At 39.3% G+C, this 17,895-nt stretch overlaps 1 protein-coding gene across 3 annotated transcripts in view; it reads right to left on the bottom strand.

The window, feature by feature from the left end:
• Positions 1-17,895, bottom strand: part of LOC139979184 (uncharacterized) — a 137,405-nt gene that overhangs the window by 100,328 nt on the left and 19,182 nt on the right. For all 3 annotated transcript variants that reach the window (XM_071989921.1, XM_071989920.1, XM_071989922.1), the window contains exons 3-4: positions 13,105-13,149; positions 12,143-12,280 (exon numbers count right to left, since the gene is read on the bottom strand). In XM_071989921.1, coding sequence (XP_071846022.1) covers positions 12,143-12,280; positions 13,105-13,149 — 183 coding nt within the window. The remainder of the gene's footprint in view (positions 1-12,142; positions 12,281-13,104; positions 13,150-17,895) is intronic.

Genomic DNA, 17,895 nt, shown 5'->3' with positions numbered 1-17,895 from the left:
AATACCTACAAAATATCTGTCGAACTGATGGATCGCTTTAACAGAAAAGTTACTGTTACTGTAGTTTCACAGACTGTGAATATTGTCCAAAATCAAAGCTAAGTCATGACAAATGTTTCCACTCCGTAGTTTGACACAGATTTATAGAAATCAAGGTCAAATCTATTGACAAGGGAGAGATTGCAGTTAACTGGACAGCTTGGCTAAAGAGTGACCACAATCCTCAAAGCTTCATGTGAAATGTCTGTGCCTCTGTTATTAGCTCAACATATGCAAAGAAACTAACCAGTGTTTCCTTGGCAAGTTTCCGATTTCTTTCTCAAAACATCCTAACCACTAAAGTGTTATTCATCAAACAAGGACTGTACAAACAAGAAAGAAAAGACATCTTGATTTATAATAAAACAGAATTTCAGAGAGCAATCCTCAAAATTCTAATTAACATGAAAGGTGGATACACTAGGTCGTAGGTTAGGGGGAGGTGAGAATTGTGGGAATTTTGGAAAGTTATTCAGAAGAGCTAATATTCTAGTTTTAAACTGGTTCAGTATAGCACTGAAGATAAGCTGTCAATACATGTGTACTTTTATTGATAAAATATTGGTAAAATATTTCTCCTTATTCTTTAACTGCAATTCATGTCAAACCTCACAGCTGAACATTGGTCATCAAAAGACTCCACCACATTTAAATGAGCTTAATATTTAAAGCACCAACCAGACCTATGTGTAGCATGCTCTGCTGCATCAGGCACATCATAGAAACACATGTACAGATAATTTATCCAAGTAGGAGCTCAAGCTATGGGAAATCAAGGTCGGGTCACGATGAAACCTATGAGACCATATCGCAATATCACCAAAATTGAAAAAAAATACTTTAGAAGGACTCTGTAGCTGACGGCCAACTTGTAAACTTATTTTAACACCCCTTGTACTTTTCACGTTCCTTTACAGTGTACACAATTTCAAGAATAGGATATTTAACCCGAACCAGTTTGGAAAATGCTTTTAATGCAAAATGTTTTCAACTGCCACTATTCACACAACTGTCTTTTGGCAAATTCATAAAACCATGATACCGTAAACCTGTGCAAAAGCAGCAAAAATGGTAGAAGGATATTGCAAGGCTTTTGTTTAAGTGTTTTTTTTTTGGTTTCTTTCCACACTTAGCTGCCCCAATCTATTTGAAAATAACTCTATGTGGTTAAAACCATATCACTCTCCTATTCAGTGACATTGCACATTAAGAAATCCAAAACTGAAACAAATCTGTCCCTTGATAGGTAAATGTAATGAACCATGTGTGTATTGCAATGCAAACATACGATCCAAAGGTTTATGGCATAAATTCACCGTTGCCGATGTAGTGTTTATGAATTAGATTGTGAAGCAGTATGCAGTTTTCAAGGAATCTAAACTTACATATTTATAAATATTGACCAAGGGGACAAGTGCATTTCAAATGTGAAGGTGCACTGGGGTATATTTTCAGAATTCATAGTTCAGTAAATAAGACCTGGTGGATAATTTGTTGGAAGAATAAAACTCTATCGATATTAATAACTTGATTACCGGTATATCTTTGTGTATACTGTAGAGTTATACATATATATTTCATAAGGCCAAAAGTTACATACTGGCAGTATTGGTACATGCAGTAGAAGCCCATACTGGTATCACCTTTTAACAAACTGTTCCTTATTTCTAGCATACTTTGGGTCAGTATAGTGAAGCATATAACCAATGTCAGGTTTGAATGTGTTACACATATACACATACCAGAATGATTGACATTGTCTAAGCTGCATACCATTCATATTAATAACCACAAGAGTAATGCACACACATTCTATCCTGTTTTATACAGGTAGAATTCTGTAATTAAATATCTACAATAGGGCTAGAGCCTTGCATTCTCACAGGAAATGGGAAGTATTTGGTTAAATGCACAATTGAAATTAACTCCTGTTTGGCTATGTTAATGGATAGAAACTGGAAAGAATTCTCTTTTACCAGCATATACTGTACATGCTGTAGCAGTGCAACGTAGTATTGATGAATGTTTGGTGGCTATTCTGAGCAAGACAATTTCTGTCTTTCAATTTAGAACAAAAATATTTACACAATAACATTTTAGGAGCAAAAGAAGACTTGATGCTGATCATGCTGATAGATATGACAGCCTTTCGCAGCTCGAGTATTTGTATCGCACATAATACTTAAGGAGCCAAGTGCAAACATTGTGTCCATTCAAAATTAATTATTGCTTTATGATGGAGAGTTGTTAGCATGAATTGCAGTACAGAAATATTAAACAAAAGCTAGTTTTCACTTGTTACTATAGAAGTGAACATTGACAGCCTGCCAATTATGACTAGAATTCCCTTAATGCCACACAGTATGCGAGAATTCCAAAGTAACATCTCACAGTAATTTTGTGGCTTGTTTCAGAACCACATACTGTATTGAGCTGCCTACCCGCAGTAAAAAACAACAGCATCTCTGACTTCCAGTTCGATGATCAGTCGACCTCTGGTTACAAATTAAAATACAGAACTTTGTTAGCTTCCAATTTTGCCGATCCCACATAACTTAGTTTGACAATTATTTTACAATGTTGAATGATATGAGTGTTCAAAGTGAATTAAGCTGAGGCAACTTTTACTCAACTACACTGTCCTTTCAGCAGAATGATTTGTCTTTCTAAATTCAAAATTTATGTTCAACCCTCCTAATCCTGCTAATCCCCCATAAATTCCCACCCCCCCCCTCCCCTTCCCTCCTCTTTCTCCAAATCATAATCATCCCTTGCTAAATATATTAGATGATTGCAATTTCCTAAACATTTGTGGTAAGAGAACACTTGATATGAGAAGCTATCTCCTACATTGATCACCATGGATATTGTTTCAACTGAGACAATACATGACACTTTTGCATATAGCTAACTGTTCCAGCATAAATATACCAAAATCAATGTTATTAAAACCACTACATGAACTGTATGATATATTTAGTCAGTGTATTTTTCTTATGACATCATCCTTACTCCTGTTACCTCCTCTTGACCACTAATTCCAACAACTAACCTTGCTCCCAACAAGTAAAGCTAACTCATACCACTATTTCCCTGCCCCTCCCCACCCCTCCTCCCTCCCCTCGCAATCTACACATTGAACCCACTTTCTTCACCTCGGCCACAATACTAACACCCATCCCTGTAAATTGTAATACTGATAGGTACTGTAAAGAACTTAAATACCAATTCACACATATAAGCTATTTACACAAACTCATTACTGATAAAAAAAATGGTATTCAATACTAACTGAAATGTTCCTATATGAACACAACTAATATTCATCTTCTATGCTAACATAACAACACCCCTAGCTACCTTTAATACAATTTTCCTAACTCTAACTGCATGTATGCAACTTAAACACTAACACAGTATCACCAACAAAGAGCATTTATGGTTTCCACAGATACAGTACTACATCTACCACTCTACATGGTTCATAACATACTATCACAGACACTGCTGTACACAGGCACACACAAACCAATAGGTTAAAAGTGCACAGCAGTACTGCTTCGCATAATAGCATATACACACTTGAAATTCCACAAAATTTTGTTTCTCAGCTTTGGTAAACATAATTCACTGAATGCAAGAACAACAACACTGTGTTAAAGACTCCTTTTTGAATTTAAGTAAACCACAATCCAAAAAGAAAAATTTAGAAGTTAACGCAATCTTTACCTCTCGGTGGTGAAGTATAGAAAACTATCCATGGGAAAATGACACATAGACAGGTGCATCTGACTATTTACATTTAGCAAACGTGTGTGTGTGTGTGTAGGGTGCTCGGCTACTATAGAGATAACGACACTAACTGAAGTCAATGCCATGTACACACAACCTTACCTGTACTACTGCAGCGATGTGGGCAGCAGTGTGAAACACTTTAACATGTGGCATTTAAGCATAGGATTGAATTAAAAGATAGTAATGCAATGAGAAGGACAGTATGACAGTTTCATGGTCCTTCCCTGAGCTCTTAACATATATAGCGTGTAAGTGTGCGTGTGTGCGAGTGTGTTTGTGTGACGCCTCGCTTGTAAACAGGATATCTCAAGAAGTGAAGCTTGGACCAATCTCATATTTGGTGAGTAGGTGAACCACAGTGAGTAGAAGAATTCAATTTGTTTATAGAGAAGGTCAAAGGTCGTTTGGGGTAACCAAGGGTCAAATTGTGAAAACCTTGTTAACACGATCACAAGAAGGAAAGCTTGGACCAATCTCATATATCGTGTATAAGAGGGCCACTTTTAAGAGAAAAAAGTTTTTTGTGGAGGTCAAAAGGACATTTGGGGTCACACAAGATATCTCAAAAAGGACAGCTTGGACGAATCTCATAACTAGTATGCCATTGTGACACATTCAGTACAAAAAGCATATTTTTTTATGGAGGTCAAAGGTCATTGGGATTCACCAAACGCAATATTGTAGAAACCTTGTTTCATAAGCTACTGCATCTTCCACCGACCAGCCTATCAGCAAACATGTGCGTTACACCTCATACGAATAGAAGGCTGTTGGCTATTGGAAATAAGCTTATCCATAGAATTGGACGTTTCTGTTGTATTTCAGGTTGGATGTAGTTTCGTTAGGGAAAATGGCCTGGTGCCGTTTATAAATCTTAACAGTTCGTCTAGTTAGATTTTTGACTATGACCACTCTCAATGCAAATTAATTGTGTAAAACGGTCATAGCTTGACAGTGAGTTCACGTTGGTTAAGGAGTTTTGAGATAAGTTTGCTGTTGTTGCTGCTAAAAAATTTTGGGAAGATAGATGCTCTTACAACCTCAGATTTTCATTGGGTAAAGATCGCTTTGATTTAGGCAGTGTAATGGAGTAATAGCGATATTTTTTTGCAGCACCAATCTGTAGCTAAAAAACAAGATAAATAATTTGGAAAATGTACAAATCTAGTTAATCAACTGAGTAGCCGTTCAAGGTAGCAGTGAGGTACTGTATAGGCTCGCGCACACCTAGCTACTGTATATAGTATATACCTAGTACTATAGGAGCCCTAATGTAACAGAAGCCAAGCTATCTTTGTAGTTATTTTGGCAGATGTATTATTTTTAATTGCTTGAGACATTACCATAGGCCTACCTGCATATGTATAAGTCTGTGACATGTTTTAATTTGTTCAACAATTACTTTTGGTGGGAAAAGTTTTAACTTTCATACTGCACTACATAGCACCATGTATCTGCCTTAGTGCCTAACCTTTTCCACGTCCACGGAAATTGACTTCTACTGATTTAATTCGACATATCATCGATTTAAACTGGTAGATGGCGATTTAAATGGACATATCATCGATTTATTTTACATATCATCGATTTAAATTGGTATATGTCGATTTAAACTGGTATAAGTCGAATTTAACTGGTATATGTCGATTTAAATCGACATATACCAGTTTCATTCTACATATCATTGATTTAAATCGACATATACCAGTTTCATTCTACATATCATCGATTTAAATTGACATATACCGAATTATTTTACTTATCATCAATTTAAATTGGTATATGTCGATTTAAATCGATGATATGTCGAATTAAACTGGTATATGTCGATTTAAATCGGTAGAAGTCAATTTCAGCTGCTGGAAACTGGTATAAGTCGAAGGAAACTGGTATATGTCGATTTAAATCGGTATAAGTCAATCTCCCATGATTTGCGACTGATGGTCCGCCATAGATGCAATCCATTTAAAGGAGTATTGAAGAGTTCATCTAGCAGGGAAAATATTTAATGGTAGACTGGTTTTCTGAGATGACCAAATTTCTGTTTGGACAATGAAATCAGCACTGGAGGTCGTCCGATGGACAACTGGTTGTTTACATCAAATTTAAATTGCATTGTAACTAACAAAAAAAAATGGTAAAGTGATAACATGGTTTAATCCCTAAAGCTGGTGTTCTACTGTATTCACCAAAGCTACACATTTCTCATACAGTGTACACATTGGTCAGCCTTGTTAGTTTGCTACAAGTTTTCAAACACTGTTCAGACAACCAACAAGTAAGGCCTGGTTGCAGGCACGTATCCAGGATTTTCTAACCGGGGGGCACGAATTACTATCAAAGCGGAGCGCCACCATTGGTTGGCGCACAGCGCACAAGAAAAATTCTGGTTTTGATAGCCCCTCAGATCACCGGAAATGGCACTTCTCGGGCTTGAAAATGACCAACCAGATGAACACTTTTGCCTGAGAACAAAGTTTTTCCCAATAGTTTATTTTCATCCATAACCTTTTTCAAGAGTGTCACCAGTCACACATCATGTTCGACCTCATCGCATCTCATGTGGATCATTGCCCTTTGTATGTAATACTGCGTAACCGCCCACAATACCCATCAGCCCCACTTTTCAAGGTTTTTAAGCCCATTATTTTTTCAGAATTTGAATAGTAAATTCACTTCAAAACATACCCATAATGTTGCACAAAATTTCATCTAATGGACAACCAATATAGAAAAACCCCCTTCAACCCCTAACAGACCAGTCAAAATTGCACGAGTAGAGGGAAGTATGATGAAGAGTGTTGGTCAGGGAATTTTCGAAAATTCAGACAAAGTTAATTTATTGGTGTACAAATATTTAAACCTCTTATAAAGGCTTTAAAAAAATACTAAAAAATATGCTGCGAAAACGATATTTGTTTTTAGGCCACTGCACATCTGGCTGTCTTAAAAAAAAAAAAGGAAAGTTTATATTGTCCATCAGTTAAGTTCATCAAATTTCCATACATTGGACAATAAACAAGAATCATCCTACTGGAAAATGTTTAAAAGAGCGCTATATTTTTGTCTTTCTGATATAATATGTAAAAGAACCTGTAAAAGAATTCAAACAAAATCTGCTGATAATATGATATCATATGAAAATGATGAAACTGGCAAAACATGCACCAGATCGCAACTAAGGACCTTCAATTGTTCAAAAATATCTCAAAGGGGAGGGGGACACCTCCTCCCCTTAGACCCCTCCCCCATATCAAATGTGCTCCCCCCCCTTTCAAATTCCTGGCTACGTCACTGTATACGATTGCACGTACTTACACTCATAAACAAGAGATGTACAGACATGATAATAATCATGAGTGACAACATGCTATACGGTCACAGTGCACAGAAACGACCACGAAGAGTCATTTACCTCATGCAGCATGTTGGATGAAGTTTTAGCCACCGCCAAACATGATTTGGATAAATAATCTCACACATTATTTTCTATTCATAGCAACACCATAAAATATTGGGGGACATGTCCCCCCGTCCCCCCCCCCCATGATCGCCGCACATGCCTGGTTGTCTAAGGGACAACCAAAACAAATTTTTCAAAATTTCCCCTGTCTAGTCTAATGTTTTAGGATATTTTAGGATAAAATATTAAGATGGGGAGTTCCAACCAGCAGTAGGGAATAACTTTTGTCTTTCTTATGAATCACATTCTCTACCATTTGAAAATGTACTACTAGAAGAATAACTAACAATTTAATTCCATTACAAAGTTAAATCCTCAAAGCATAGCTTATCCCATTTGCTAAAACTTGCTTTCATATCTCTCTCAGAATTCCAGAAAGCAAGCACCATGACGAGTGATACACTTCACCTAAGCTTTGAAGAGGAAGGACAATATGACAGAAAGGACATAAATACAAGACATAGCATCCTCAGCCATATTTTTGTTTCTTTTTACCTCTAACAGTTTCCACTGGGTCAAATAATGGTCAAATCTTTCTACTGACCAGGGAAGACCTTTCTCAATTGGACATTCCTTATATTCAAGATTTATGTTAAGGTAGGGAAATGTACAGTTCAAGGAAGAACCTATTTTACAGCCCCAATAACATTTACTCCGGAAAAAACAACATTTTCTTGGAAAAAACATTCTTGATTTGTCATTGCACTGGTAGAGTGCAAGTCAGTGCTATTTATAAAGGAGTAGCAACTTGATACTATTCTTGGAAAAAAGAAAAATACTCAAGTTCACAAGAAAGTATCATGAGATTCTCCAAAGGGATAGTGCAGTAGTGACTATTGTTTCTAAGGACTAGACTCAAGTCTGTAATGTTTTAACAAATAATTCAAATTCAAATTTATGTGGTATGCAAAAAGATATCAATAATCTAACACTGATGAATCACAATTTCTATCCACTTTCTCTATGTTGATGACATATTGAGTAATACAGAGTTGCTCTTACATTGCTAGAGCTGGCCACACACTGTACGCAATCTGGCTGAATTTGGCCGTCGTATTTGTGGGTAATCGTGGATAGTGGAGCAGTGAACTTGCACATAAGACAACACTATACAGTCATACCATAAATTAGAGATGTACTCAATGCCCTTCCAAACTCAAAGAATACTGATCATTGTGAGAAAAGATGAGAATGTCATCGAGCAAAGACAAATAAACATCAAAGAGTTGAACTATTTTCTTCTGGAGTTAATGGATTTGCTTACCGGTCTGTCAGAACTCGGAGGACAAAATGTTTTACATTCAAAGAAGACAAAGGCCTAAATTTACATAATGAGAAATCCTCAAAATAATGTTTGAACTCTTAAGGACTTGAAAGCTGACATAAGAACAAGAGCTTTAAAGTTTCAATGTGTGTTCGCCAAATTTTAACTTCGACCTATTCAGCTTACTGCCCTAAAAGACCTGTGAAGTTATGTGTCGTTAAACATTTTGAGCTGAATAAAATTTGCCAGATCTTTTAACGAGTCTGTGGATTCTAAAAACTTCAATCAAAATTTGCAAGCCTGCCATGCACCAATCAATCTCTCTGTTTTGTTTACAACCGTTAGGCCTACGACCTACTTTCACTTTCGTGGCTAGCCTGTGTTAGATCCATTCTCTTGAATAGTATCATTCTTTCCGTCTTACCGATGCAGCTTTCAAAATTGTGTCATTTCCTTGCATTGCAAGGAATAAACAGGTATTTTCAGACGTTTCCCCCGTGAAATTTGATCAAAAAGGTGGATGGTACGAGTATATGTAGGTTACAATTGTGTGATTAGCATGCTGATATGGCGGTCGCAGTGATTTTACGGTAAAGCATTCGCTCCATAAGGGCAACAGAAAGTAAATTTCTTTCTTTCGATTGTGACTGCTTTTCTTCATTAAACCCACTTGGTCAGAGTGCATTTAGAATAAGAAACATCGAATCTACTTCCGAAGTTTGTTTACCGAAATTCATCAGCAAACAAGTATTAAGACTTTAACATGTACATGTATACATAACAGAAAGGGAATAAAACTACTAATAAGGCAATGGCCAACATAGTAAGGGCAGTATTTACAAATTATTGAGCCCCAGTAGATATATTAACAGTACAATTATTACCAACAACATCTGCAACATCTACTGTAAACTACATAGAACTATGGCATAAATCCCTAACTTGCTGGATATGATAACTTAGCAAAACATACTTTATCAACTTTACAAAAAGCACAGCATTTAGTTTTTTTGCCATGTTTGTAACTACTGTTCTGTTGTTGTCATAGTGTCACAGGTTGAGCTAGGCCGTCTTCCATTCAATATAATTCAATATTTCTTTTTGCTTCACTCTTATAGCCCCTTCAAAATAACAGTACATTTATTTCTTAACAAAAAAAATTGATATATCAATTCTGTAGTCTATTTAGGTGGATTTTATGTAATGTTTCCCACAGTTATTCCTTTTTGATCCTATGTTTAACAATTCTCTAGTTAAAATAGTCCCCAACTGTTTATCTTTTCTCTACAGTACCTCCCTGTTCAGCCTTTACATGTGTTCCATTTTTTTATGCAATCCCCCGTCCGGCTGTGTCCCACACCCCTCGGGGGAGGGTGACGGGAAATGGAGCCAGGTAAGCTCTCACTCGTAACTATCTAAACCAGTAAGTTTTATGATACTTACATCGCTCCTTGCTTAACTGTCTTCTCACAACCTTAGCACTGAGTGGCACTGCCCGATGGTGGGAGGCCTGAGGGATGGGACCTACTGTAGAATCCTCCAGAACTCGCATCACCGAGTGACCGAATGCCGACTCAGCCTGTAGTGTAACAGATAAGTAACAGGGGACGAATGTGGTTGGAGCCTTCCAAGCAGCCGCCTTGAGGATGTCCTCTATCGGGATGCCTGCGAACAGGGCCATAGAAGCTGTGACACCCCTGATGTCGTGAGCCCTTGGTCTGCCTGGTCCCCTTGCAAAAGGGCAGATAGTTTCCACCAACCAGCGGAACAAGGACCTATCGTTCGAGGCTGACGAGTGAGGAGCTCGAGGGAGGATGAACAGGGATGTTGTAGTACCCCTGAGGTCTTCTATTCTGTGGAGTTACCACTTCAAGGCCCTAACAGAACACCACAGTCTGTCCTGGGAGATCAATGAGAGGTCTTGATCTCTGGGATGAAGATGTCTCCCGGGAGGAAGGCCAGGACCTGGTTCTGGGCAATGAAGGAGGGTCGGGTACCATCCGCACCCCTTGATTCTCGAACCGTATGTGGTTCCTCTTTGTAGAAAGAGCATGAAGGCAACTCCTCTTCCTCGAGGCTAGGGCAATGAGGAACAGTATCTTTTTGGTGAAGACTGCAAGAGAGGCCTTCGCCATGAGTTTGTAAGGCGCCTTGGTCAAGGGGTGCAGTGTCGCTGAGAGTCCCCAGGAGGGGGCGAGGCGTCGAACTCGAGGGCATCTGTTTGCCAAACCCATGAGTATCTGGGCAATTTCTCTGTTGCTGCCTGGAGTTGGAACCGTCGGGGAAGCCCTGATGAATGGCGGCAATCGCAGAACGGTAGTTCTTAATCGTCGAGAACCTGTTTCCCCTCTTCGAATAGTGTGAGCAGGAAGTCGGCTATCAAGGTTAAAGGAGCCTCGGGAGGCAGAGTCTGTCTCGCTCGGCACCACTCTCCGAATCTCTGTAGACTGGAATTGTAAGTCGCCACGGTTGTTCTCCTTCTGGCTTCGGCCACCACCGCGTGCCTCCGAAAGTCCTCTCTGTCTGAGGGTAGACCAGACAACTTCCAGGCAACTAATTGCAGGCCCTTATGTCTGGGTGTGCAAGCGTTCCCCCTCTCTGGAACAGCAGGTGTGGCGTGTCCGGTAGGATCGCTGGTGTGTCCAGGAGGCGCTGGAGAATTTCTCCGAACCAGGGTCTGTGGGGCCAGAAGGGAGCCACTAGGATGAATCTGCCCCTGGAGCAGCGGATCTTCCTCAGTATCTGACTGATCATGCAAAGTGGGGGGAAGAGGTAAGACTCCAGTCCGTCCCACGACAGGGACATGGCGTCTATGTGGAAGACCTGCGGTTGGAACCGCCTGGAGCAGATGGTGGGTAGCCTAGGGTTGTCCAGTGTCGCGAAAAGGTCTATCAGAGGCCTGCCAAATTTGTGGAATATCATGTCCCATGTTCGTTGTGATAGGGTCCACTCGTTGGGGTCGAGCTGCCCCATGGACAGAGCATCGGCCATCACGTTCTCTTTGCCGGCTATATGAGAGGCCTGTAGGGCCATGCCGGAGTCTGCGGCTGTGGTCAGGATCTCTTATGCCAGACGGCACAATCTCTCGGACCTGGTGCCACCCTGTGGGTTGATGTAGGCCACCACCATCGTATTGTGTGAGATGGTGGTCAATGTGTCCCGTACGTGGGTGTGGAAGGGTTCCAGGGCCTGCTTCACCGCCAACATCTCCAGGATGTTGATGTGGTAGGACTGTTCTATCAATGTCCAAGTTCCCCAGGTCATACGATTGCTCCAATGAGCCCCCTATTCTGAAAGCGATGTTTCGGTCGTCACCGTCATCGGGCTCCAGTTCTCTGGTATGTTCCACCATTGGAGGTGGCAGTCGTTGAGGGTGCACAGTGTTAAAAGATTACCAGGGCATACTAGGCACGGTAGAATGAGGTTGTGAGGAGACAGGAAAGCGAGGAGCGAAGTAAATATGATAGTATGGTCATGGTAGAGGCTAAGTGTTGAAAATTGACATACTGTACTTTCTCAAGATTCAAACATCGTTTATAACATTGACCAAACAACAAAACATCAAGAACAAGTTACGTTACCTTTTGTGACCAGGCTTGGGAGATGGCCTCTTTTCAGGGGTGGAAGGGCTCTGCATACTGGTATCCTCAGGGCTAAGCTGTATCAATTTCTTCCCCTCTCCATATGAAAAACCATCAGGAAGTACTTGAGATGATGACCTAGACAGAAGGAGGAAAGAATCTGTGCATGATCCCTTTAACACAGCTGACAAGTTTACAGTTAGGAATACAACAGCAATCAATAAACAAATTGTTATTACTCACAGAGTTGGTCACTTTAGGCTGTGCCGTCTTTACTGGGTAACAAATGAAACTTTAGAATCATCCCAAATGAGACTATGATGGATTTTTACAAATTTTTATACACATTCAATGACTATACCTATAATAAAATTGTACCAAATAAAAAAAATACCTACAATATGATCTTAACCAACCCATCCCCTTCCCCCTTCCACTGGTTAAGGAGACATTGCTCCTGAATGAGTTCTGTGGCTTTGTTAATTTAAAGAGACTTTAAAGTGTTGAGCTAACATAAGCATCTGTTTGATGCCAACCGACACTTGACTAAGGAAGACAGTGTTTGTCATAGTCACCCAATGAGTATTTGTAAACTAAACATATTTATCACAAACTGTGAATACCATACACCCCAATACTAAAAACATATGCTGGAAAAAAAAAATTGATGTCCCCGAAAATTTGCACCCATTTCAGCATTTCTAGCCAATTGTGTGTAACTTTAAAAAGTTACAAATCTACCATGACCATGCACTTTGGAGGTTTCTGAACAGCGTCACGCGATAGCAATGCAAAACACACTGTTTTCTCTTCCCTTTAACCAACCATCACATAATATTGGCTACAGTAACTGCATAACTTATTGTAATTGAAGAAATACCATCCAATGTAGTTGACTTTGGCAGGTAAAATATTTGAAGCCAGTTATTAAGTTCATATAAATGCTCAATCCTTTTACGTACCGTTCTCTTGATTCTGATTCAGTTTTGATCCATGTTCCTTCGCACCTGAGTATGAAGGAGAATCGAAAAATCCAGAAAAACATCATGAGGGAAATAATCCTCTGTGTGAATGCTCCGATCTTCTTGAATAGAAATATTATATGTTCAGAGTTCAAGGTACATTAACACAAAAGTAAATCGTAAGAGCTCATTAAAACTTCTTTTTATGAAAGATAACTTGACATTTACTGCATTTAAAGTAAAAGACACAACTATTGGATGTACGCAAACAAGATATGTTTTGTAGTAGCAATATTCAAAAGAGGTTAGATTACAAAAATTAATGTGAGGATCGATTTAGCTTATGTAAGGTAATATATACTTAGATTACAAAAAGCACTCTTGTAACAAACAAAACAAAATTAACGTAAATTGATGATGGGGGTCTCTTTCAAGCAGGCTTACAAATGTTTACACTGTTTATGGTTTGATTTTATGCCAGTAATTTAAAGCTTGCTGTTTTTATGACACTACATATATCACATGACACTATAAATATATTACATGACACTATATATGACATTGCACTATATCACATTACACTACATTTATGTAACATGACATGACATATATATATCACATGACACTATATATATCATATGACACTACTGTACATATATATCACATCACATGATGACCCTATATATATATATATAAATAAATAAATATATTTATATATATAAATATATATAAATATATATATATTTATCTTATTTATATTATTTCATTAACATAAAGTCTGTTCAAATATACCCCGGACCTGGGGTCTCGACGAACCCGGGCTCCCGGAGCCCATCTCTGTGTGCGTACCACGCCGGGTACCACTCTCCTCGACCCGGACATTCTGTCAGTTTCGGTCGGAATTTCTAATGGGCATTTTATTGGCCTTGACCCTTGCCCTTGCCTTCCCCCTTGGTCATAAAATCCGGACGGCGCCGGGACCTTGGGGGGCAATATCTCTTTCTCCTCTCTCTCTCCTCCGGCCTCTCTCGCCGGACCCGGGCTCCCGGAGCCTGCAATCATCCGGTCTCAATCTGTCAAATCGGTCTGGAGGTCTTTCTTCCCCTGCTTTCCCGGGTCGGGATTTCAGTTGGGACCCGCCTCTCCGGCTCCCTCTCCGCCCCCTGCTATGGGACCGGCTCCGTTTCAGCGACCCTTTGGTCGTAATCTCTCGGACCCGAGCTCTCCGTGGCCTGCAGCCCACCCTCCGTGGGTCTCTCTTGCTGCGACCCGGACTGAGACGTTGCCTCTAGCCCGGCCGAGCCGTGCCTCTTCTAAAGACGTCTTTTCTTGGCAGGAGCCTTGCCCTTGCTCCTGCCCTTCCCTTTGGCCGTTAGGGGTTCTCTTTCTCTCTCTCTCCCCCCTCTCTCTCCACCTCTCCTTCGGCCCTGTCCTGGCCACTTTCCTCCACCTCTCTCACCACTTCTCCCTCCTCCTCTCTCTCTCTCGTCTCTCCTATATCTCTTTCTGGGGCACCGATGGCATTTGGAATCAAATCCAGCCAGCCCTGAAGCTTGCTTCCTAGACTCGTAAGACCCTGGTCTATCTCCTGCCACTGGGCTGGCTAAAACTTTATGCAGACCAGGAATGGGTCCCGTCTGGTGCAGGTTCTACACTTAGGACACAGATCGTGTTCTTCCCAGACTCTGCCTGGCCGAAACATCGACCAGTTGATACACTTCAGCTGGTTACGAGAAACCCTTGAATTAAGGAAAGACTAACTCTTAAGCTTACAAAACAATGCAAACTAACAAGAAAACGGGAGATAACGGGAGATAACTAACGGTGAGTAGAGGTACGTCGCGTAACCTAGCAACGGCAAAATACGAAATACGCTACAAAAGTGGCTTAACAACAATCAACACAAAAGCTGAAAAAGAACATGACAGAGCGATATATAGGAGAAGACATAGCGAATAGAAATACAATGCAAACATGCTATGAACATGAAAATACAACAACACGCCTAAAGCGTGGGGAAGGAATATGGCGGGAAAACCCAGGCAGTTCACCGAACTGCTACCCACGCAAAAAAAACCTAAGGGCGGAAACGCACTAAGAAAAACAGTCCCCAAAACCCTCCCTTTCAACAAAAAGCATGCTTATCCGACTGGAAAGGACTGCAATACTCCTAAGAATCCGAGGAAAGAAACTTCCAACGATCGCTAAAGAAAACCAAGACGCAATCCTAGGGAAATTTTTCCACAAGAAATTCGTGTGACACTTTTAATGGTAGAATGAGGAGGAGTGACCGGGGGGGGTCCCGTCATAGAGGGCGCACAGTGTTCCTATTTTACCAGGACTTTATAGGCACGGTAGAATGAGGTGCTAACGTTGTGAGGTGACAGGTAAGCGAGGAGCGAAGTAAATATATATATATATATATATATATATATGTATATATATATATATATATATATTTCATTAACATAAAGTCTGTTCAAAGTATCTCTTTCGAGATCTGCCTTTAGGAATCACAAATGATATTCAAGTTGGTTAGCATCATGTTTGATCTCTAGAGTAAGGCATAATATGTCACCATAAACAGAACTAGTATTGTTCGTTACAGGTGACAAACGCCTACAGTGAAATAACAACCTTCCTTATCGGTTAAGAACCTCTGGACATACAATCAGCGTCCATGGTTAGGGTCCGCGTACAAGCGGGAGGCCCGGGTTCGAATCCCGGTGGAGGCTGGAAGTTTTTTCACTGTTCTGGATTTTCCTTCTGATTAAGTTTTCAATTATATATATTCATTTGCCTTTGTCGTTTACCTCCATTTCATTTACATAAAGTCTGTTCAAAGTATCTCTTTCGAGATCTGCCTTTAGGAATCACAAATGATATTCAAGTTGGTTAGCATCATGTTTGATCTCTAGAGTAAGGCATAATATGTCACCATAAACAGAACTAGTATTGTTCGTTACAGGTGACAAACGCCTACAGTGAAATAACAACCTTCCTTACCAGTTTCGAACCTCTGGACATACAATCAGCATCCATGGTTCGGGTGTCCGCGTACAAGCGGGAGGCCCGGGTTGGAATCCAGGTGGAGGCTGGAAGTTTTTTCCTGGATTTTCCTTTTCATTACGTTTTCAATAATATATATATATATATATATATAAATATCTCACATGAAACTATAAAAGCCATAACAGAAAATTAACTTTAAGTAAAGATAGAAAATATTCTCAAGCCATAATTTGCAATAACAGTAAACAGTAACAGTAAACATTGGACAACATGACAGCCACATACACATGTTAGAAAAGTATTCTTGGCCTCGGCCCTCAGGTAGTAAGAGAAAGAGCCTGGGTAGTTTCCTGATCATACACTGGTCTTATTTATATCCTTTGCTTAAAAATGGCTCTATAATGCTCCAAAACAGTTTTAAATTGAACAAACATCTGAAGCATCCAGGATGCTGTATGATCAATTTACTGCATTCATGATGTAAGATTACTGTACATCATACACAAATTTTGCAACTGTTTCTGTTTGCACACGTAATATATATAATCATGTAATTCAATAATAATGCGCTCTCAGTCAATAATGCAATATGCATATATATGGAAATGACTGATGTACATCAATCCAAGGCTACAGTATGATTAGTTGAACACAACAAAAGTCTCATTAAAAACTTTTGTCTGGCTCCTTCAGCTAAGTTCAGTTCTTCTCAATTTTGAGTGGGAACAGGATATGAACTTTATACTTTATGAAAATTGATAGTTCTTAAGGTTAAGCTATGATACAAGTATGGAACTAGAAACTTGAGAGCTAGTACATTTAAAGATCAAGAACTGGCTTATTTAAGTATAATCCCTGTTTATCTATCAACCTTTCATGGTGATGTCAATAAATCTGTCATAAGTGTGTTTACTACGATGTAACATTATATCAGCCTATTACAGTATGTGTAGTGTAAAGTGATGCAATATCTAAGGCCTTGGCACAAAACGGAAACAGGCACACTGGAATGTTTTCAAATCCTCAACATGACATTGAAATGTAGTCACCACTGAACGCTGACTTCCATGTCTATGTCAACAAGGACGGAGGTGGAGAGAGAGGTGGAGGTGTAAGGGAAGGAGGAAAATGAGTGTTATTATGATCATTTAAATTCCAAATTGGTTATAAATGATATTTACATTAGTTCAAATGACATATAAGCTATTTATTTCATTAATCTGACAGATTCTTAAAATGACAGCTTTTCTTTCCAATGAGAAAATAAATTACAACGTAAAAAATACAAAAAAAAGTAGAAGAGTGTGTATGAATACCATACTGTACCAGCTGCTCACTAAATATTCCTTTGAAGAATTACTAAAATGAGTCAGCAGGAAAGCTTTTTACAGGAGTCATGCAGAAAAGAAACAAGTGGTGCGGGATGGTGCAACATAGAGTCTATAGCGAAAGAAAATAAGAAAGCAAAAAAACACTGAAATTAATGAGAAATTTTATTGAAAAAATTACAATACCTATCATTTTTTACATTTAATCAAGCAATGCATGTTAAGTTAGCAACCAAATAATGACAACAGTGTACAAAGTTGGTGACAGATAAATTATTTTAGAGCATCACAAAAGAAAATACAATTTTCCAACTACAGTTATTTGTTGCAGAACATGAGTTAAATGCTATGATGTACCTTTACAGTAAAATGGCATACATAATCAATTGTGGAGGTGACTGTGAACTGCTTGTGTACTACAGAAATAGATATACAAGAGAGTACTACAGTA

Source organism: Apostichopus japonicus, chromosome 13 (assembly GCF_037975245.1).
Source record: "Apostichopus japonicus isolate 1M-3 chromosome 13, ASM3797524v1, whole genome shotgun sequence".
NCBI classification, from domain to species: Eukaryota; Metazoa; Echinodermata; class Holothuroidea; order Aspidochirotida; family Stichopodidae; genus Apostichopus; species Apostichopus japonicus.
The sequence above is the reverse complement of the archived record's forward strand: the minus strand, read 5'-3'. Positions and strand labels throughout refer to the sequence as shown.